General features: G+C 38.7%; 1 protein-coding gene across 1 annotated transcript; it reads left to right on the top strand.

The window, feature by feature from the left end:
• Positions 1-863: 863 nt before the first annotated feature.
• Positions 864-1814, top strand: LOC107627241 (uncharacterized). The gene has a single exon (XM_016330093.1). It carries the CDS (start codon positions 864-866, stop codon positions 1812-1814), a length of 951 nt encoding a protein of 316 aa, XP_016185579.1.
• The last annotated feature ends 20560 nt before the right edge of the window (positions 1815-22374 follow it).

Here is a 22374-nt window from a genome sequence, read left to right as displayed (position 1 = left end):
GGTTGGAATTATTTCCTATGAAAAGTTTGACAACTTGGGAAGAAGTAGTGAATAAGTTCTTGGAAAGATTCTATCTTCCCTAAAGAGTTAATAGATTGAGAGCTGAGGTACAAACCTTTAGACAACAAGACGAGAAAACTCTCTATGAAGCCTGGGAGAGATACAAAGAGTTGACAAGAAAATGCTCTCCAGACATGTTCAATGAATGGGTACAGCTGCACATTTTCTATAAAGGCTTGACACAAGAATCAAAGAAGGCTTTAGATCACTCTTCATGAGGCTCACTCAATAAGAAGAAGACAATTGAAGAGGCCATAGATATCATAGAAATTGTGGCCAACAATGAGTACTTCTATGCTTCCGATAGAAACCCAAGAAGGGGAGTAATGGAGCTCAATTATATGGATGCTCTATTGGCTCAAAACAAGGTGATCACAGCTCAACTAGCAGCTTTAACAAAGTAAATGGAGAAGAATCAAGTCTCAGCTGTCTAAGCCAAAGCACCTATGCAAGAAGAAGACACCCCATAAGTTGAATGTGAAGGAGAGCAAGCCAACTATGTGAATAATTCCTCCAGACCATGATATGACCCCAATGCCAAAACATATAACCTAGGTTGGAAGAACCACCCAAATTTTGGGTGGAGAAACCAACAAGGCCACAACCAAGATCACAAACTATACTACAACAACTAATACAACAATCCCAACCATTAAACTAACAACCATAGATCCTACCATAACTCAGAAAATGCACCATACCACTCCACCCAACAACCATACAACAACCACTCTCAAAATGTATCATCCTCAGCCCCACAACCATGTGATAGCAGTAACAACTTTGCAAGATTAGAGGCTGCTATGTCACAATTGGCAGAGAGTATTGTCACTGTTGCAGAGAGACAATTGCAAGCTGACAAAAAGATAGACTCAATCCAAGAGGAGGCTAGATCCAACATAAGGAACCAAGGGGCGGCAATTTCAAAATTGGAAGCACAACTAGGGAGCTTGTCCAAACAGATACCAATGCCCACACATACATTTCCAAGTGATACCATGGCCAACCCAAGAGGGGAATGCAAGGCTATCACACTGAGAAGTGGGAAGGTAGTGGAAGAGGCATCCTCAAACCACAACTTGCATGAAAAAGAAGTTGCAAACGAACCAGAAACCAAGAAGGAAGAAAAGATAGTTGATCCAGTTCCACCAAAGCAAGTCTTGAAGCCCTATGTACCAAAACTACCCTACCCACAAAGGCTAAGAAAAGATGGGAAGGACAGCCAGTTTTCTAGGTTTTTGGAGATCTTTAAGAAGCTTCAAATTAACATACCTTTTACTGAGGCATTAGAGCAAATGTCACTCTATGCTAAGTTTCTAAAAGAGCTCATGACAAGGAAAAAAAATTGGGGAAAAAAGGAAACTGTGGTGCTCACAGAAAAATGTAGTGCCATCATACAAAAGAAGCTTCTCCAAAAGATGAAAGATCGTGGGAGCTTTCAAATCCCCTGCATCATAGGGGATATAAGCATTGAGAATGTACTATGTGATCTAGGGGCTAGCATCAATCTTATGTCCTTAGCCATGATGAAAAGAATGAGAATTGAAGAGGCCAAACCAACAAGAATGGCTCTTCAATTAGCTGACAGAACATTCAAATTTTCTCATGGGGTGGTGGAAGACTTGTTGGTGAAAGTGAGGGAATTCATATTCCCAGTAGACTTTGTTGTGCTTGATTTGGAGGTAGAGTCTAATGCATTAATTATACTAGGAAGATCATTCCTAGCTACTGTTGGGGCCATAATTGATGTATAAAAGGGAGAGTTAGTCCTGAGATTGCATGAAGAGAATATGGTATTCAATGTTTTCAAAGCAATGAGCTACCCAAAAGAATCCATTGGTGAATGCATGATGGTGGACACAATGGAGAAGCTAGTTCAAGGAGTCTTAGAAGAAGAACAATGTGAAGATGTTATGGAACAAGATCAACAAGCATCATATGGTGAGATACCACAAGAAATCATAGAAGGCTCAATCATGCTAGATAAGACAAGCAAGAAGAAAGTGGAAGCACTAAAATTGGAGCTGAAGACCTTGCCTCCAAGTTTGTAGTATGCCTACTTGGGTAACAATAACACATATCCAGCCATCATTAATTCAATCTTGAGTGAGGAGCAAGAAGAGGAGCTTATCAATGTGTTGAGACAACACAAGAATGCCATAGGATGGACATTTTCTGATTTAAAGGGAATCAACCCTTCTATGTGCATGCATAAAATCCTTCTTGAGGAGGGTGCCTAACGAACTGATTTCTACCGGTAAAGAATTTTATGAAAATAATCGCGTTGTAAGTATAGTTTCTAAACCAACAGAGAATTCTTTCGTACAAAAGTTTTGTTTGTCACTAAAGCAAACCCAATAAAATTGATAACCAAAGTATTGAAACCTCGAGTCGTCTCTCAAAGAATTGCAGGGAGGTGTAATTATTATTGGTTATGAAAAAAGTATATTTTGTTTTTGGGTTTTTTTAAAATAAGGGGCAAGTAATTTAAATGACAAGGAAAATAGATTGATAATAATAAAATCTCTTGGCAAGGTATAAGAAATTGAGGTCATATCCTAGTTATCCTTATCAGGTGTGATGAGAATTGGATTCTGCTCCCACTTTAATTAACCCTTGCTAAACAAAGGAAAGTCAAGTGGACAAATTGATCTGATCCTCAGGTCCTAGTCAATTCCTAAGAAAAGACTAGAGTTATTGGAATTCAAATCAATCAGCAAAGAATTCCAATTTTCAATCAACAAGGAGTTTGATAACTCAAGTGTCTCAAATTAATTAACCAAAGCAAAAGGGGAATAAATCTTAAATTAAATTGAAAATATCTATAACATAAATGAATCAAAGCAATCTTAATTCTGAAATACCTCAAATTATATTAAATAGAATATTCAAATCCTAACATGAAAAAGTTCATAAGCCAATTTGGCAATATAAGTAATTAACAAGTAAAAGCATTAGAGTATCTGAAAGTAGAAGAGAAACATAAATTAAGGAACATTGAACCTGTGATTGAAAAGAAGTAGCCTAAACATAATAGAAATCCTAAATCCTAATTCCTAAGAGAGAGGAGAGAACCTCTCTCTCTAAAACTACATCTAATCCTAAAATTGTGTATATTAAAGCTTGATTGATAAATGAATAGATTTCCCCACTTTATAGCCTCTAATCTGTGTTTTCTAGACCGAAAACTGGGCCAAAAATAGCCTAGAAATTGCTGGGGGCGAAATCTGCCATGCTAATTTTTGTCACTGCGATGCGTCCGTGTGAAGCACGTGTTTGCATCGCCTATCTGTACGGACACTATGACAAATTATATATCAAATCGAAGCCCCGGACGTTAGCTTTCCAATGCAACTAGAACCACATCATTTGGACCTTTGTAGCTCAAGTTATGACCGTTTTAGTGTGAGAGGGTCAGGCTGATAGCTTTGCAGTTCCTTCAACTTCTTGTATTCCTTCCACTTTTGCATGCTTTCTTTCCATCCTCTGAGCCATTCCTGCCCTGTAATCTCTGAAAACACTTAACACACATATCACGACATCAAATAGTAATAAGAGAGGATTAAAATTAATAAAATTAAGGTCAAAGAAGCATGTTTTCAATCATAGCACAAAATCAGAAAGGGAAACGTAGAACATGCGATTTCTATGAATAAGCATGAGAATAATGGATGAAAAACCACTCAATTTAGTACAATATAAACTATAAAATAGTGGTTTATCAGTGCCAAGCCCTCAAGACAACCACAAAGAAGATTAAATCCAACAATGAATGAAGTGGTTCAAAAAGAAGTGCTGAAGTTGTGGCAAGCAGGGGTGATCTACCCAATCTCAGACAGCCCTTGGGTGAGTTTAGTGCAAGTAGTCCCCAAGAAGGGAGGAACCATTGTTGTGCCAAATGAATGAAATGAATTGATACCAACAAGAACAATGACTGGATGGCGCATGTGCATAGATTATAGGAAGCTCAATGAAGCCATAAGGAAGGACCATTTTCCTCTATCCTTCATGGATCAAATGTTGGAAAGGCTAGCTGGACATGAATACTACTATTTTTTGGATGGATACTCTAGTTACAACCAGATTGTAGTGGACCATAAAGACCAAGAGAAGACTTCCTTTACTTGTCCTTATGGTGTCTTTGCATATAGGAGAATGCTCTTTGGATTGTGCAATACACCTGCCACATTCCAAAGGTGCATGCTATCTATATTCTCAGACATGATTGAAATGTTTATTGAAGTTTTCATGGATGATTTTTCTGTGTTTGGGGATTCATTTTCTAAGTGGTTACACCATCTCGCCTTGGTGCTAAAGAGATACCAAGAGACCAACCTAGTTTTGAACTGGGAAAAGTGCCATTTTATGGTCACTGAAGGGGTGGTCCTTGGTCACAAAATCTCTAAGAAAGGCATAGAAGTGGACAAGGTCAAGGTGGAAGTGATTGAAAAATTACCCCCACCTTACAATGTCAAAACAATTAGAAGTTTTCTGGGGCATGCTGGGTTTTATAGAAGATTCATTAGAGACTTTTCAAAGATTGCCAAACCTTTAAATAACTTGCTTGTCTCTAATGTACCTTTATTTTTGATAGAGAATTCATGCAAGCCTTTGATGAGCTTAAAAGCAAACTTTCCTCTGCACCTAGTATAGCACTATCTAACTGGGATTTACCTTTTGAATTGATGTGTGTGATGACAAGTCATCTTAGCCTAGTTTCACTAGTCTTTTTCCTTTGTTTTCATTTAGTTTTATGCACTTTCTTAAGCCACAAATAAGTCAATTGGGTGGAATTTCATGTTTTCTTAGATTCAATCAACTATGGATGAATTGATGCATTTTCATGAGTTTTATGCCATAATTACTTATATGACAAGAAAAAGAATAACTCTCATGATTAGAGCATAGCTTTGATGCAAATGTTGGTTGATGATAGGTGGAATAAAACTTGGAAGAAGGAGCAAGGGATGGCAACGTTTGCCTCAAACGTGAGGTCAAACGTTGGCCACATATGAGCAAGGAAGAGCACTCCTGGGCATGGCAACGTTTGAGCCAACGGTTGCCTCAAACGTGAGGTCAAACGTTGGCTACATTTTGGCAAGGAAGAGCAAGCAAAAGCACCCCTGAAGCAAGCCAACGTTTGCGCCAACGTTTGCCTCAAACGTGAGGTCAAACGTTGGCGCCATTTTAGCATGAAGAAAAGTCCATGATTTGTGAGTTAATTGAGCCACGTTTGCGCCAACGTTTGCCTCAAATGTTGGGCCAAACGTTGGCCAAAAAGAGAGCATGGGGAGATCCACGTTTGAGCTCACGTTTGACCTCAAACGTTGAGCCAAACGTGGATGACAGCATCTTGGCCTAGCTGCATAAGTTTACACAAGTGACATTTGAGTCAACGTTTGCCTCAAACGTTGACTCAAACGTGAATGGTTCATGGCCCGGTTCACTAATGGATTTCTTCCGAACACCAAGAGCAATCAACGGAGGCCACTATCAACCCAATTCCATCAAGACTAAAGGCCCAATTCAAGGCTTAATGATCATTTGAAGAAAGTGTATAAATAGCTTAGGATTTGAAGTTTTAGGGAGCTTTTTTCGTTTAGAGTTTTCTTTAAGAGTTTTCATAGTATTCACAGTAGAGAACCTTTGGGTTTTGAGCTATTTGGAGATTTAGAGTCTTGGGTGTTGAAGAATTGAGGAAATTCTATCTCAATCTCACCTTGAGATCTCTTTTTGTTTCTTTCACTGCACCATTGGAGAATTGAGATTTGAATCCAAGTTTTCTTCTGTTTTGATTTTTAATCTTTTGCAATTGAATTCTAAATTTGGATCTAAGAAGGCAGTGAGATCTAGACTTGGTTATCTAGTCTCTTGAGTCCTGAGATCTACATCTTTCAATTTCAATTTCCTTGTTACATTGCTACACCAAGTTTATTTTCATTTGCATTTAAGATCCGGTTCAATTAGATCCATCTTCTACGTTTCTGTTTGTTGAGATTTACTTCTCTCTTGTTTAATTTTTGCAATCCCACATCCCTGATCCATTTATAATTCAAGCCATTTACATTTCTTGCATTCTAAGATTCTGTAATTTACATTTCTTGCATTCTAAGATTCTGCAATTTACATTTCTTGCGTTCTAAGTTTCTGCCACTTAATGTCTTGTTCTTTAAGATTCAGCATTTTTATTTTCTGTTCTCTTTAATTTCCTGCAATTTACCCCTCTCCCTTTACTTTTCATGCAATTTAATTTCTGTCAATCACAAATCACTCAACCAACTCTTGATCTGCTTGACTAAATCAACCATTAAGCTAAAATTGCTCAATCCTTCAATCCCTGTGGGATCGACCTCACTCATGTGAGTTATTATTACTTGATGCGACCCGGTACACTTGCCGGTGAGTTTTGTGTCGGATCGTTTTCCGCACATCAAGTTTTTGGCGCCGTTGCCGGGGATTGATTTAGATCAACAATGATTAAGTGGGTGAGAAGTCTAGATCAAGTATTTTCTTTGTTTTTGTTCTCCGTTTTAAATTGATAGCAAGGTGTTTGAGCTATTGCCTCACTAAGAAATTCTTTCTCTGTGACATGATTTTCAATTTTCATTGATGTTTACAAAATACAAATGGAGTTCAACTCATCTTATGGTCAAACAAAATTTTATGGGATATCACCCACCATCACCAATCTCTAATGGTGGCTGGGAATATCACCAAGAAAATACAAATTCTAAGCACTCCAATCCATGGAGATTTGCTTCAGAGACACAAGATGAGCAAAAACACCATATGGGATTTTTTCCTCCACCACAAAATGATGCTAGTCATGATTCTAATGGTGGCCGGAAAGGGAATTCTAATGCTCAATATGATATTCATCCAAAGATATCATCACTTGACCATGCTTCAATAGAAAGCCCCTGTCAAAACCCACCACCCACACAAACTTCCATGAATCAAAGCCTCTCAAAGCTTGAGACCATGTTTGAAAAATATGAGAGGGAGGCACAGATATCCTGGAACGAGCAAGAGAATTCATTCAAAAATATAGAAGTGATGGTAAACCAAATTTTAAGAGCAAGGGAGAAAGTGGAAGAGCAAAATGAGGAGGCTACTGAGTCAAGTGAATTCTTAGTGAAAAAGGAAGAGGTGGTGGAAATAGTTGAAAATAAAACTGCACTTGAGGTGACAAAGGAACATGAACATTCACAACCCTCACAAACTTCCCTTGAATATGTGATAAAAAAATATGAAGAGGAGATGAAGAAATCTTGGGAAGAACAACAACCTCCTCCATAAAAGAACTGTTAAGTCAAATGTTGAATGCAAGGGAGGAAGTGGAAGAGCAAGAAAGTGAGAAAGACAACCAAAGAATTCCGAACTCAAGTGAAGCAGAGAAGTACATAGAGGAAAAACTCATGGAACCACCAATTCAAAAGGCTCTGGATGAATACAAAACTCCAATAATCACACAAGAATCATGTCTTGAAATCAAAGAAGTGAAGGCAACTAGCAAGAGCACCAATCCTGTCCCTGATCCAGTAAGCAAGATCAATCAAGTCATTTGCAAAAGGAAGCTTGCTGAAGAAAGGCCAAGACAAGGGACAGTAGCTGAATCTTCTCCCCCCTTAAGGTCATTCCTCTTAACAAACTGGAAGAAGAGGAAGAAAGTGAAGAATAACATGTCAAGCTAATGACACTAAAAGAGCACTTATTGGGAGGTAACCCAACCGTAGGTAACAATTTTTCTCTTCTTTGTTTTCTTTCTTTGTTTAGTTTAAATTTCAATAAATTGACATATGGTTGCATTCTAAGTTTGGTGTTGCTATGCAACAAAAATTTGCTTCCAATCTTTACTGGATACTTGCATCAATTTCAAGAGAAAGTGTCACACTAAGTTTGATGTGCCACTTATACTTTTGTGCAATGTATCATGCACACCAACTTATATTTGCAAAAATAATGTCTCTGTTTCTCTGTGCCCTCATATCTTTAATTTTGCTTGCTTGAAACACATGTGTTACTAACATTTTATTGTGTAAGACATTCATAATCCATCTTAGCCCCATAGCCACCGTTCTAATAGTTGCTTGAGGATGAGCAAGCATTCTGAGTTGGTATGGGAAGGAGGAGAATGGGAGGAAAATGACAACAATAGAGAAGATGAACTACAAGGTTGTAAAGTTCCTTTTCCTCTCATTTGTTTCAAGCACTATAAACTGCATGATTGTCTTTACCCTCTCTGTATGTATGTGTGTATGAAAAGGCATAGTTTGATTTCTAAATTGCAACATGGTGCTGTGGCATTATGACTACCAACTTGAGTTTTGTGAGTTCAAAAGCAATAAAGCATCATGATCATAAACAAACAAGGCATTAAAGAAGAACTTAGCATGTGCATAAAAGTATTGGAAAGCTAGTATGTTTGATTGTTGCTTAATTACATTAGATTTTATTTAATTGAAGTTTTCATCTAGTACGTTTTGTGAAATCTTTTGAAAATCATGAAAACCTTGAAAGAAAAAGCAAAAAAGGGCAAGAAAAGAAAAAGGGAAAGAATGAGAAAACTGAAGGCTCTGAGTACCAATGGCAATTTATTTGTTAAGTACTTGTGGTGTTTATGTATCAAGCCAAATGCTTGAAAACAAAACACTTAGAAGTCAAGGCTAGGCTCAAGTGCAAAAGAACTCCCTCAAAGCTCAAGGTTCTGAGCATCAATGATTAGAGAGTAAAGAAAAGAAACAAATGAGCTTAATGAAGTCCTCTAATTCAAATGCTTGTGGTGCTTATGTATCAAGTGGTAATACTTGAAAACAAAGCATTTAGAATCGTAGCTTTGTTATTAACTCATGGGGCAAAGCACCCAAAAGGAGAAGCTAATAAGAAAATCAAAAGCTTGTTTCAAGGAAGAAATATAAGAAAAAGATTTCATAAATTGAGCTAGATAGAAGCATCAATCATTTACATTTCTTTTGTGATTGTAGCATGCGTAGAAAAATAGCTTACCATGAACATTGAGTTGCTATTCTTCTTACCTTGGATTGTCAATCTCTATTGCATGATTCTTTTCTTGCTTGGGGACAAGCAATGTTTAAGTTTGGTGTTGTGATGACATGTCATCATGTCATATTTTTCTATGCTTTTTCATACAAGAAATTAATGATTAGTGCTTAAATATTGAATTCTTTGGTGCTTAAATGGTATATTTCTTTGATCTTTTGATTTGATAAACTTTGTAGGAAATAAGAAGAAAAAGAAGCAAAGAAGCACAAAATAAGCTAAAAAGGAGAAAAAAAAAGAGCTTTGGGGCACACTTTGAAGTTGGAGCACACATTGGAGCCTTAGGCCACGCTTTTAAAAGCGTGGCCCATGACCAAATCAAGGAAGCTTCATCAGCACAGCCACCCAGGAGCTCAACGTTTGCGCCAACGTTTGCCTCAAACGTGAGGTCAAACGTTGGCTACGGAATACCTTGGGAAATGTTGCTCCCCACAGCCTGAAGGGGTATACTTCCAACAAGAATAACTTGAGCTACAGAGCTTCAAATGAGGTGATTCAAAAAGCAATGGAAAGTAGGAATCAAGAGAACCTTTGGGTTTTTAGCTATTTGGAGATTTAGAGTCTTGGGTGTTGAAGAGTTGAGGAAATTCTGTCTCAATCTCACCTTGAGATCTCTTTTTGTTTCTTTCATTGCACCATTGGAGAATTGAGATTTGAATCCAAGTTTTCTTCTGTTTTGATTTTTAATCTCTTGCAATTGAATTCTAAATTTGGATCTAAGAAGGCAGTGAGATCTAGACTTGGTTATCTAGTCTCTTGAGTCTTGAGATCTACATCTTTCAATTTCAATTTCCTTGTTACATTGCTACACCAAGTTTATTTTCATTTGCATTTAAGATCCGGTTCAATTAGATCCATCTTCTACGTTTCTGTTTGTTGTGATTTACTGCTCTCTGTTTAATTTTTGCAATCCCACATCCCTAATCCATTTACAATTCAAGCCATTTACATTCCTTGCATTCTAAGATTCTGCAATTTACATTTCTTGCATTCTAAGATTCTGCAATTTACATTTCTTGCGTTCTAAGTTTCTGCCATTTAATTTCTTGTTCTTTAAGATTCAGCACTTTTATTTTCTGTTCTCTTTAATTTCCTGCAATTTACCCCTCTCCCTTTACTTTTCATGCAATTTAATTTCTGTTAATCACAAATCACTCAACCAACTCTTGATCTGCTCGACTAAATCAACCACTAAGCTAAAATTGCTCAATCCTTTAATCCCTGTGAGATCGACCTCACTCATGTGAGTTATTATTACTTGATGCGACCCGGTACACTTGCCGGTGAGTTTTGTGTCGGATCGTTTTTCTCAAACGTTGGGCCAAACGTTGGCCAAAAAGAGAGCATGGGGAGATCCACGTTTGAGCTCACGTTTGACCTCAAACGTTGAGCCAAACGTGGATGACAGCATCTTGGCCTAGCTGCATAAGTTTACACAAGTGACGTTTGAGTCAACGTTTGCCTCAAACGTTGACTCAAACGTGAATGGTTCATGGCCCGGTTCACTAATGGATTTCTTCCCAACACCAAGAGCAATCAACGGAGGCCACTATCAACCCAATTCCATCAAGACTAAAGGCCCAATTCAAGGCTTAATGATCATTTGAAGAAAGTGTATAAATAGCTTAGGATTTGAAGTTTTAGGCAGCTTTTTCGTTTAGAGTTTTCTTTAAGAGTTTTCATAGTATTCACAATAGAGAACCTTTGGGTTTTGAGCTATTTGGAGATTTAGAGTTTTGGGTGTTGAAGAATTGAAGAAATTCTGTCTCAATCTCACCTTGAGATCTCTTTTTGTTTCTTTCACTGCACCATTGGAGAATTGAGATTTGAATCCAAGTTTTCTTCTGTTTTAATTTTTAATCTTTTGCTATTGAATTCTAAATTTGGATCTAAGAAGGCAATGAGATCTAGACTTGGTTATCTAGTCTCTTGAGTCCTAAGATCTACATCTTTCAATTTCAATTTCCTTGTTACATTGCTACACCAAGTTTATTTTCATTTGCATTTAAGATCCGGTTCAATTAGATCCATCTTCTACGTTTCTGTTTGTTGAGATTTACTGATCTCTTGTTTAATTTTTGCAATCCCACATCCCTGATCCATTTTCTATTCAAGTCATTTACATTTCTTCCATTCTAAGATTCAGCACTTTTATTTTCTGTTCTCTTTAATTTCATGCAATTTACCACTCTCCCTTTACTTTTCATGCAATTTAATTTCTGTTAATCATAAATCACTCAACCAACTCTTGATCTGCTTGACTAAATCAACCACTAAGCTAAAATTGCTCAATCCTTCAATCCCTGTGGGATCGACCTCACTCATGTGAGTTATTATTACTTGATGCGACCCGGTACACTTGCCGGTGAGTTTTGTGTCAGATCGTTTTCCGCAGCATTCTCACCCCTAATGTCAATGTAAATAACTTTGAACTGAAGCCACAACTCATCACATTGGTCCAAAACAACTGCTCGTTTGGGGGAGGACCATTGGAGAATCCAAATCAACATCTATCTACCTTCTTAAGGATTTGTGACACTGTCAAATCCAATGGCGTGAATCCTGAAACTTACAAGCTTCTGCTGTTTCCGTTCTCATTAAGGGACAAGGCCGCACAATGGCTTGAAACTTTTCCCCAAGGAAGTATCACTAGTTGGGATGACTTGGTGACTAAATTTCTAGCCAAATTCTATCCACCCCAAAGAGTCATCAGGCTGAAAACCGAGGTGCAGACATTCACACAATTAGATGCCGAATCCTTGTATGAAGCATGGGAGAGGTACAAAGCCTTAATCAGAAAGTGTCCTCCAGAGATGTTCAATGAATGGGACGTGCTGCAAAATTTCTATGAAGGCCTGACATTGAAATCTCAAGAGGCATTAGATCATTCTGCTGGAGGTTCACTACAACTAATGAGAACTGCTGAGGAAGCCCAGAATCTTGTGGACATGGTGGCCAACAATCAATATTTCTTTGCTAATCAAAGAAACCGCCAACCATCACAAAGGAGAGGAGTAATGGAGCTAGAAGGAGTAGACTCAATCCTGGCTCAAAATAAGATGATGCAGCAGCAAATTCAACAACAATTTGAGCAAATGGCCAAGAGGATTGATAGCCTCCAAGTTGCAGCAGTTAACACAAGCCAACCATCATCCACATGGGTGCAAAATGAAGAAACTCAAGAGGAGCAGTAGCAAGAACAAGTCTAGTACATGCACAATCAAAATTCTGGACAGAATGAAGTGTATGGTGACACATACAATCCATCCTGGAAGAACCACCCAAACCTCAGATGGGGAGATAATCACCACCAGAACCAACAACCATGGCAGAGGAACTCAAACCAAAACACTTCCAGAAACAACCAAAACCACAACCAGCAGCAAACTAACCAAAACTCTTATAGAAAACCTCAAAATAACTACCCCAATCCCAATCATTACCAATCCAATAACCAACCCACCAATCAAAATGCCCACCATCCACCACCCACATCTCACAACCCACCACAAGCATCACCTGAATCTCAAAGACTCACTAACTTGGAAACTTTGATAGACAAAATGTGGAAACACCAGGAAATGACAACCAAGAACCATGAAGCCTCCATGAAGAGCCTAGAGAGGCAGATTGGGCAAATCTCCAAGCAGATTTCTGTTGAGAGACCTTCAAGCTCACTGCCGAGTGACACAATCCCAAATCCTAAGGAAGAATGCAAGGCGATACAATTAAGGAGTGGGAAAACATTGATGAGCAACAATGACGCTACAAAGAAGCAAGCAGAGAGCAGCAAAAGACCAATAGAAGATGAAAAGCAAACAAAGGCAGATGAAACCAAGGATCAAGTTGTGATGCCAAACAAGAACACTGAGAAACTCAAAGAGAAGAACAACCAAACACACAACTCAAAAGAAGTAATTCAAGGACAGCAGCAAGGGGTAAAGATCAGTACACCTCCACTACCATACCCTCAGAGGTTCAACAAAGAAACCAAGGATCAACACTTCCGCAAGTTCCTGGAAACTTTCAAGAAGCTGGAAATCAACATTCCCTTAGCTGAAGCATTGGAACAGATGCCCTTATATGCCAAGTTCTTGAAGGAACTCATTAACAAGAAAAGAAGCTGGTTGGAGAAGGAAACTATACTTCTCACCGAAGAATGTAGCGCGGTACTTCAAAAGGGAATCCCACCGAAGCTTAAAGATCCAGGAAGTTTTGTAGTTGCTTGCACCATAGGCAACATGACATTAGACAAGGCTCTTTGTGATCTCGGAGCTAGCATCAACCTAATGCCCCTGTCTATGATGAGGAAGCTTGCTATAGAAGAACTCAAACCCACCAGAATGTCACTAGTCATGGCTGACAGATCGATCAAGACACCCAATGGAATTGTGGAAAACCTGTTGGTGAAGGTTGGGGAGTTTATTTTTCCAGCAGATTTTGTAATTTTGGATACTGAGGAGGAAAGAAACAACTCAATCATTTTGGGAAGGCCATTTCTAGCCACAGCAAGAGCCATCATTGATGTAGAAAAAGGAGAGATGATCTTCAGGGTCCACAATGAACAAATGGTCATAAACGTTTTCAAGTCAATGCAACACATCCCTGAGCAAGAGGATTACATGAGAGTGGATATGATAGAGAGTTTGGTGGAAGAAATGTTAGAAGATAATCCTCAAGAGCAAGAAGAAAATCAAGAGACAACAGAGGAACAAGTAGCCGAGATGTCTACTGAGCAAGAGGAAAAAGAAGACAAGAAGGAAGAAGTACGAAAACAAGAACTAAAGCCACTACCCACCCATCTCAAATATGCATTCCTGGGTGCATCAGAGAGCTTCCCAGTAATCATCAATTCGTCATTAACAAAAAAGGAAGAAGGAGAACTTCTTGATGTACTCAAAGCTCACAAAGACGCTTTAGGATGGACCATTGACGAACTGAGAGGCATCAGCCCTGCAGTATGTATGCATAAGATCCTCTTGGAAGATAACTCCAAGCCAGTAGTTCAACCTCAAAGGAGGCTAAATCCCACAATGAAGGAAGTTGTCCAGAAGGAAGTAATGAAGTTGTGGAATGCAGGGATAATCTTCCCAATATCCGACAGCTCATGGGTAAGCCCAGTCCAAGATGTACCAAAGAAAGGAGGAATGACGGTCATCACCAATGAGAAGAATGAGTTAATCCCTACTAGAACAGTGACTGGGTGGAGGATGTGCATAGACTATAGAAGATTGAATGACGCCACCAGGAAAGATCATTTTCCTCTCCTATTCATTGATCAGATGCTGGAAAGATTGGCCGGCCATGCCTATTATTGCTTTTTGGACGGATATTCTGGGTATAATCAGATCTTGGTGGATCCCAAGGGTCTTGTGAGTGACGGTGGTAGCCATTTTTGCAACAAACAGATGGAGAAGCTTCTCCATAAATATGGGGTGATTCATAAAGTAGCCACACCATATCACCCCCAGACTAATGGACAGACTGAATTGGCAAATCGGAAACTGAAGAAGATTCTGGAAAAGACAGTAGGAAGTTCAAGAAAAGATTGGGCTCGAAAGCTGGAGGATGCACTCTGGGCATACAGGACAGCTTTCAAAACTCCCATCGGGAAGTCACCCTTTCAGCTATTATATGGCAAATCATGTCACCTTCCTGTGGAGCTTGAACACAAAGTTTTTTGGGCCACTAAACTCCTAAACCTTGACTCTGAAGCAGCAGGAGAGAAAAGGTTGTTGCAGCTAAATGAGCTGGATGAATTTAGGCTAGAAGCCTATGAAAGTGCCAAAATATATAAGGAAAAAGCTAAGAGGTGGCATGACAAGAAGGTCATGAAGAAAGAATTCAAACCAGGGCAGCAAGTACTTTTGTACAACTCACGGCTCAAGATATTCCCTGGCAAGCTCAAATCTAAGTGGACTGGTCCATATTTGGTAACCAAGGTTTTTCCCTATGGAAGTATTGAATTACTAGATGAAGCAACAAAGAGTTAATTCACAGCAAATGGTCACAGAGCAAAACTGTACTTAGGAGGACATTAGGACAAGAAAAAAGAGGTCCAGAGCTTACAACATCCTTGAAGCAAAAATTGAAGAATGTCAAGCTAGTGACATTAAAAGAGCGCTTGTTGGGAGGCAACCCAACCTGAGGTAGTCATTTTCTTTCAATAAGAGTTCAATAAAAAGATTAAGTGGATTCACCTGCAGTGCAACGAGCTAAGTTTGGTGTCATACATCAAAACAATTTAAAGGAGAATGAGAGATTTCAAGTTTGGTGTTCCACCAAAAATCTAGTTTAAAAACACATTCTCACTTTCTGCATGAAGGGCTGCTAGTTCCAAGCAATCAGATGAATCATTTAATCATTGTTTATTTCTACTTTGTAGTTTTATTATTTTTAGCTAAGACACTAGGAATTCACATATGATTAACTCGATGCATCAAAGGTAGTGGCAAGGGACTAAGTTTGGTGTTCACACACACCAAAGTAAGTTCAAAAGCCCATAAGAAGGTCCTGCACACTAACTAGTTATCTAAGGGCTTGAGAAACAAGCAACTTCCCTTTAATTCTGCAGGGATTCAAACACTTTCTCGGGAGGACTTCACACCATCAGTTGAGAGTAAGAAGAAGAAGCCACCAAAAGGTTGTATTGACACTGAACTCTATCAACATGCAATTTTTCAAAATTTAAAGTTTGAATATGCCTATCTTAGCAGTAACTGTTAGTTCAGTAGTTGTGCATCTTGAATATTATTGTCAATAAGTGAGTTAGTCTAAGTGTGTGCTTGTGTGTTTACTTTCACTTAACTAATGCATGCTTTGTCCCCTGCATCCTTTCAATTCAATAAAAGAAATGTTTGAAGCATGAAGTAAGATGGTTCATTGTTAGCTAGAAGTCAAATAATAGTAAGTGGTGGCATGTATGTGTGATTGTGTGGCAACTCATTATTAGTGAATAAAAGGAATAGATTGTTCTCTTTTTAAGAAGAAAGTAGTTCACTGTCTATGAATCTCAACAAAATAAAAGTCCTTGGGTAAAAAGAAAAACAAAAAGAGAAGAGAAAAAGCCAAAGGTGGCAACAGAACAAAAGAAAAATAAAAAGAAACAAAGCCAGACACCAATAGTTTGAACTTTAGAATATATGCCTGTGGTGTCTTTGTACTAGGATCTGCTTGGATTATTAAGTTCTTTGGAGTGCATTAACACTTGGTAACTTGGGTTAACTAACCCGGGATTATCAACTAAAAGTCCACTATCAAGAGCAACCTAACTACAAGACATTTAGTAACCCAAAGAGGTGCTGGGCATCAATGTTCTAAGAAGGGATGTGAGCCAAGTGTCTAAAGTGAATAATGTGTCAAGCATAAACAAAGAAAAGAGCTTGTTACACATGACACTGAACTAAAGCTTATAAAGTAAAAATTCAGTAAACAAGGACAAGGGAATAATGAGAGGTCATAGTAGTGTCTTGCTTGATGCTTAGAGAGAACTTTCTAGGCCTACTTGTCAATAAGAAGTGAGTAGTTACATATCTGCATAAAACCCCATGAGCTACCAATAATACTCTGCTAACATGAGCATTCTCTTTTGTTTTCATTCTTTCTTCTTAATAATTCTTTTCTTGCTTGGGGACAAGCAAGTTTTAAGTTTGGTGTTGTGATGACAAGTCATCTTAGCCTAGTTTCACTAGTCTTTTTCCTTTGTTTTCATTTAGTTTTATGCACTTTCTTAAGCCACAAGTAAGCCAATTGGGTGGAATTTCATGTTTCCTTAGATTCAATCAACTATGGATGAATTGATGCATTTTCATGAGTTTTATGCCATAATTACTTATATGACAAGAAAAAGAATAACTCTCATGATTAGAGCATAGCTTTGATGCAAATGTTGGTTGATGATAGGTGGAATAAAGCTTGGAAGAAGGTTGCAAGAATGGCTTGAAAAGAGGGATTCACGTTTGAGCTAACGTTTGCCTCAAACGTTAACTCAAACGTGAGAAGCAGATGAAGAGCACCCTGGAGAAGATTCAACGTTGGCTGAAGAAGGAGCAAGGGATGGCAACGTTTGAGCCAACGTTTGCCTCAAACGTGAGGTCAAACGTTGGCCACATATGAGCAAGGAAGAGCACTCCTGGGCATGGCAACGTTTGAGCCAACGTTTGCCTCAAACGTGAGGTCAAACGTTGGCTACATTTTGGCAAGGAAGAGCAAGGAAAAGCACCCCTGAAGCAAGCCAACGTTTGCGCCAACGTTTGCCTCAAACGTGAGGTCAAACATTGGCGCCATTTTAGCATGAAGAAGAGTCCATGGTTTGTGAGTTAATTGAGCCACGTTTGCGCCAACGTTTGCCTCAAACGTTGGGCCAAACGTTGGCCAAAAAGAGAGCATGGGGAGATCCACGTTTGAGCTCACGTTTGACCTCAAACGTTGAGCCAAACGTGGATGACAGCATCTTGGCCAAAAACTTGATGTGCGGAAAACGATCCGACACAAAACTCACCGGCAAGTGTACTGAGTCGCATCAAGTAATAATAACTCACATGAGTGAGGTCGATCCCACAAGGATTGAAGGATTGAGCAATTTTAGCTTAATGGTTGATTTAGTCAAGCAGATCAAGAGTTGGTTGAGTGATTTGTGATTAACAGAAATTAAATTGCATGAAAAGTAAAGGGAGAGGGGTAAATTGCAGGAAATTAAAGAGAACAGAAAATAAAAGTGCTGAATCTTAAAGAACAAGACATTAAATGGCAGAAACTTAGAACGCAAGAAATGTAAATTGTAGAATCTTAGAATGCAAGAAATGTAAATTGCAGAATCTTAGAATGCAAGAAATGTAAATGGCTTGAATTGTAAATAGATCAGGGATGTGGGATTGCAAAAATTAAACAAGAGAGCAGTAAATCTCAACAAACAGAAACGTAGAAGATGGTTCTAATTGAACCGGATCTTAAATGCAAATGAAAATAAACTTGGTGTAGCAATGTAACAAGGAAATTGAAATTGAAAGATGTAGATCTCAGGACTCAAGCGACTAGATAACCAAGTCTAGATCTCACTGCCTTCTTAGATCCAAATTTAGAATTCAATTGCAAAAGATTAAAAATCAAAACAGAAGAAAACTTGGATTCAAATGTCAATTCTCCAATGGTGCAGTGAAAGAAACAAAAAGAGATCTCAAGGTGAGATTGAGACAGAATTTTCTCAATTCTTCAACACCCAAGACTCTAAATCTCCAAATAGCTCAAAACCCAAAGGTTCTCTACTGTGAATACTATGAAAACTCTTAAAGAAAACTCTAAACCAAAAAAGCTCCCTAAAACTTCAAATCCTAAGCTATTTATACACTTTCTTCAAATGATCATTAAGCCTTGAATTGGGCCTTTAGTCTTGATGGAATTGGGTTGATAGTGGCCTCCGTTGATTGCTCTTGGTGTTGGGAAGAAATCCATTAGTGAACCGGGCCATGAACCATTCACGTTTGAGTCAACGTTTGAGGCAAACGTTGACTCAAACGTCACTTGTGTAAACTTATGCAGCTAGGCCAAGATGCTGTCATCCACGTTTGGCTCAACGTTTGAGGTCAAACGTGAGCTCAAACGTGGATCTCCCCATGCTCTCTTTTTGGCCAACGTTTGGCCCAACGTTTGAGGCAAACGTTGGCGCAAACGTGGCTCAATTAACTCACAAACCATGGACTCTTCTTCATGCTAAAATGGCGCCAACGTTTGACCTCACGTTTGAGGCAAACGTTGGCGCAAACGTTGGCTTGCTTCAGGGGTGCTTTTGCTTGCTCTTCCTTGCCAAAATGTAGCCAATGTTTGACCTCACGTTTGAGGCAAACATTGGCTCAAACGTTGCCATGCCCAGGAGTGCTCTTCCTTGCTCATATGTGGCCAACGTTTGACCTCACGTTTGAGGCAAACGTTGGCTCAAACGTTGCCATTCCTTGCTCCTTCTTCAGCCAACGTTTGCCTCAACGTTTGAAGTAAACGTTGGTGCAAACGTTGGCTCTTCTCCAGGGTGTTCTTCATCTGCTTCTCACGTTTGAGTTAACGTTTGAGGCAAACGTTAGCTCAAACGTGAATCCCTCTTTTCAAGCCATTCTTGCAACCTTCTTCCAAGCTTTATTCCACCTATCATCAACCAACATTTGCATCAAAGCTATGCTCTAATCATGAGAGTTATTCTTTTTCTTGTCATATAAGTAATTATGGCATAAAACTCATGAAAATGCATCAATTCATCCATAGTTGATTGAATCTAAGGAAACATGAAATTCCACCCAATTGGCTTACTTGTGGCTTAAGAAAGTGCATAAAACTAAATGAAAACAAAGGAAAAAGACTAGTGAAACTAGGCTAAGATGACTTGTCATCACAACACCAAACTTAAAACTTGCTTGTCCCCAAGCAAGAAAAGAATTATTAAGAAGAAAGAATGAAAACAAAAGAGAATGCTCATGTTAGCAGAGTATTATTGGTAGCTCATGGGGTTTTATGCAGATATGTAACTACTCACTTCTTATTGACAAGTAGGCCTAGAAAGTTCTCTCTAAGCATCAAGCAAGACACTACTATGACCTCTCATTATTCCCTTGTCCTTGTTTACTGAATTTTTACTTTATAAGCTTTAGTTCAGTGTCATGTGTAACAAGCTCTTTTCTTTGTTTATGCTTGACACATTATTCACTTTAGACACTTGGCTCACATCCCTTCTTAGAACATTGATGCCCAGCACCTCTTTGGGTTACTAAATGTCTTGTAGTTAGGTTTCTCTTGATAGTGGACTTTCAGTTGATAATCCCGGGTTATTTAACCCAAGTTACCAAGTGTTAATGCACTCCAAAGAACTTAATAATCCAAGCAGATCCTAGTACAAAGACACCACAGGCATATATTCTAAAGTTCAAACTATTGGTGTCTGGCTTTGTTTCTTTTTATTTTTCTTTTGTTCTGTTGCCACCTTTGGCTTTTTCTTTTCTCTTTTTGTTTTTCTTTTCACCCAAGGACTTTTATTTTGTTGAGATTCATAGACAGTGAACTACTTTCTTCTTAAAAAGAGAACAATCTATTCCTTTTATTCACTAATAATGAGTTGCCACACAATCACACATACATGCCACCACTTACTATTATTTGAATTCTAGCTAACAATGAACCATCTTACTTCATGCTTCAAACATTTCTTTTATTGAATTGAAAGGATGCAGGGGACAAAGCATGCATTAGTTAAGTGAAAGTAAACACACAAGCACACACTTAGACTAACTCACTTATTGACAATAATATTCAAGATGCACAACTACTGAACTAACAGTTACTGCTAAGATAGGCATATTCAAACTTTAAATTTTGAAAAATTGCATGTTGATGGAGTTCAGTGTCAATACAACCTTTTGGTGGCTTCTTCTTCTTACTCTCAACTGATGGTGTGAAGTCCTCCCGAGAAAGTGTTTGGATCCCTGCAGAATTAAAGGGAAGTTGCTTGTTTCTCAAGCCCTTGGATAACTAGTTAGTGTGCAGGACCTTCTTGTGGGCTTTTGAACTTACTTTGGTGTGTGTGAACACCAAACTTAGTCCCTTGCCACTACCTTTGATGCATCGAGTTGATCATATGTGAATTCCTAGTGTCTTAGCTAAAAATAATAAAACTACAAAGTAGAAATAAATAATGATTAAATGATTCATCTGATTGCTTGGAACTAGCAGCCCTTCATGCAGAAAGTGAGAATGTGTTTTTAAACTAGATTTTTGGTGGAACACCAAACTTAAAATCTCTCATTCTCCTTTAAATTGTTTTGATGTATGACACCAAACTTAGCTCGTTGCACTGCAGGTGAATCCACTTAATCTTTTTATTGAACTCTTATTGAAAGAAAATGACTACCTCAGGTTGGGTTGCCTCCCAACAAGCGCTCTTTTAATGTCACTAGCTTGACATTCTTCAATTTTTGCTTCACGGATGTTGTAAGCTCTGGACCTCTTTTTCCTTGTCCCAATGTCCTCCTAAGTACAGTTTTGCTCTGTGACCATTTGCTGTGAATTGACTCTTTGTTGCTTCATCTAGTAATTCAATACTTCCATAGGGAAAAACCTTGGTTACCAAATATGGACCAGTCCACTTAGATTTGAGCTTGCCAGGGAATATCTTGAGCCGTGAGTTGTACAAAAGTACTTGCTGCCCTGGTTTGAATTCTTTCTTCATGACCTTCTTGTCATGCCACTTCTTAGCTTTTTCCTTGTATATTTTGGCACTTTCATAGGCTTCTAGCCTAAATTCATCCAGCTCATTTAGCTGCAACAACCTTTTCTCTTCTGCTGCTTCAGAGTCAAGGTTTAGGAGTTTAATGGCCCAAAAAGCTTTGTGTTCAAGCTCCACAGGGAGGTGACATGATTTGCCATATAATAGCTGAAAGGGTGACTTCCCGATGGGAGTTTTGAAAGCTGTCCTGTATGCCCAGAGTGCATCCTCCAGCTTTTGAGCCCAATCTTTTCTTGAACTTCCTACTGTCTTTTCCAGAATCTTCTTCAGTTCCCGATTTGCCAATTCAGCCTGTCCATTGGTCTGGGGGTGATATGGTGTGGCTACTTTATGAATCACCCCATATTTATGGAGAAGCTTCTCCATCTGTTTGTTGCAAAAATGGCTACCACCGTTACTCACAAGACCCTTGGGAACCCCATATCTCGTGAAAATGTGCTTCTTAAGGAATTGAAGGATAATTTGTGCATCACATGTGGTTGTGGCTATGGCTTCCACCCACTTTGAGACGTATTCTGCTGCCACCAAAATATATCTGAAAGAATAGGAAGGGGGGAAAGGTCCCATGAAATCAACACCCCATAAATCAAATAATTCCACTTCCAGAATGAAGTTTTGAGGCATCTCATTCCTTCTTGTCAGGCCTCCTGTTCTCTGGCATTCGTTGCATTGGTGAACGAATTCTCTAGCATCTTTGAAGATAGTTGGCCAATAGAACCCACTCTGTAGTATCTTCGCAGCTGTTCTTTCTGGCCCAAAATGTCCACCATAGGCTGAGCCATGACAATGCCACAGTATATTTCTTATTTCACTCTCAGGAACACATCTCTTAATCACTCCATTAGAGCATGTCTTGAACAGGAAAGGTTCATCCCACAAGAACTTCCTTGCTTCATTGATTAACTTCTTCACTTGTTGCTTAGATAATTCTTGAGGTATCTTCCTCCCTACTTTGTAGTTTTCTATGTCATCAAACCAAGGTGCTTGTTGAA

The sequence above is a fragment of the Arachis ipaensis genome, chromosome B2, assembly GCF_059453495.1.
Source record: "Arachis ipaensis isolate K30076 ecotype BB chromosome B2, ASM5945349v1, whole genome shotgun sequence".
In the NCBI taxonomy this organism is placed as follows: Eukaryota; Viridiplantae; Streptophyta; class Magnoliopsida; order Fabales; family Fabaceae; genus Arachis; species Arachis ipaensis.
This window is presented reverse-complemented; position numbering and strand designations above follow the sequence as displayed.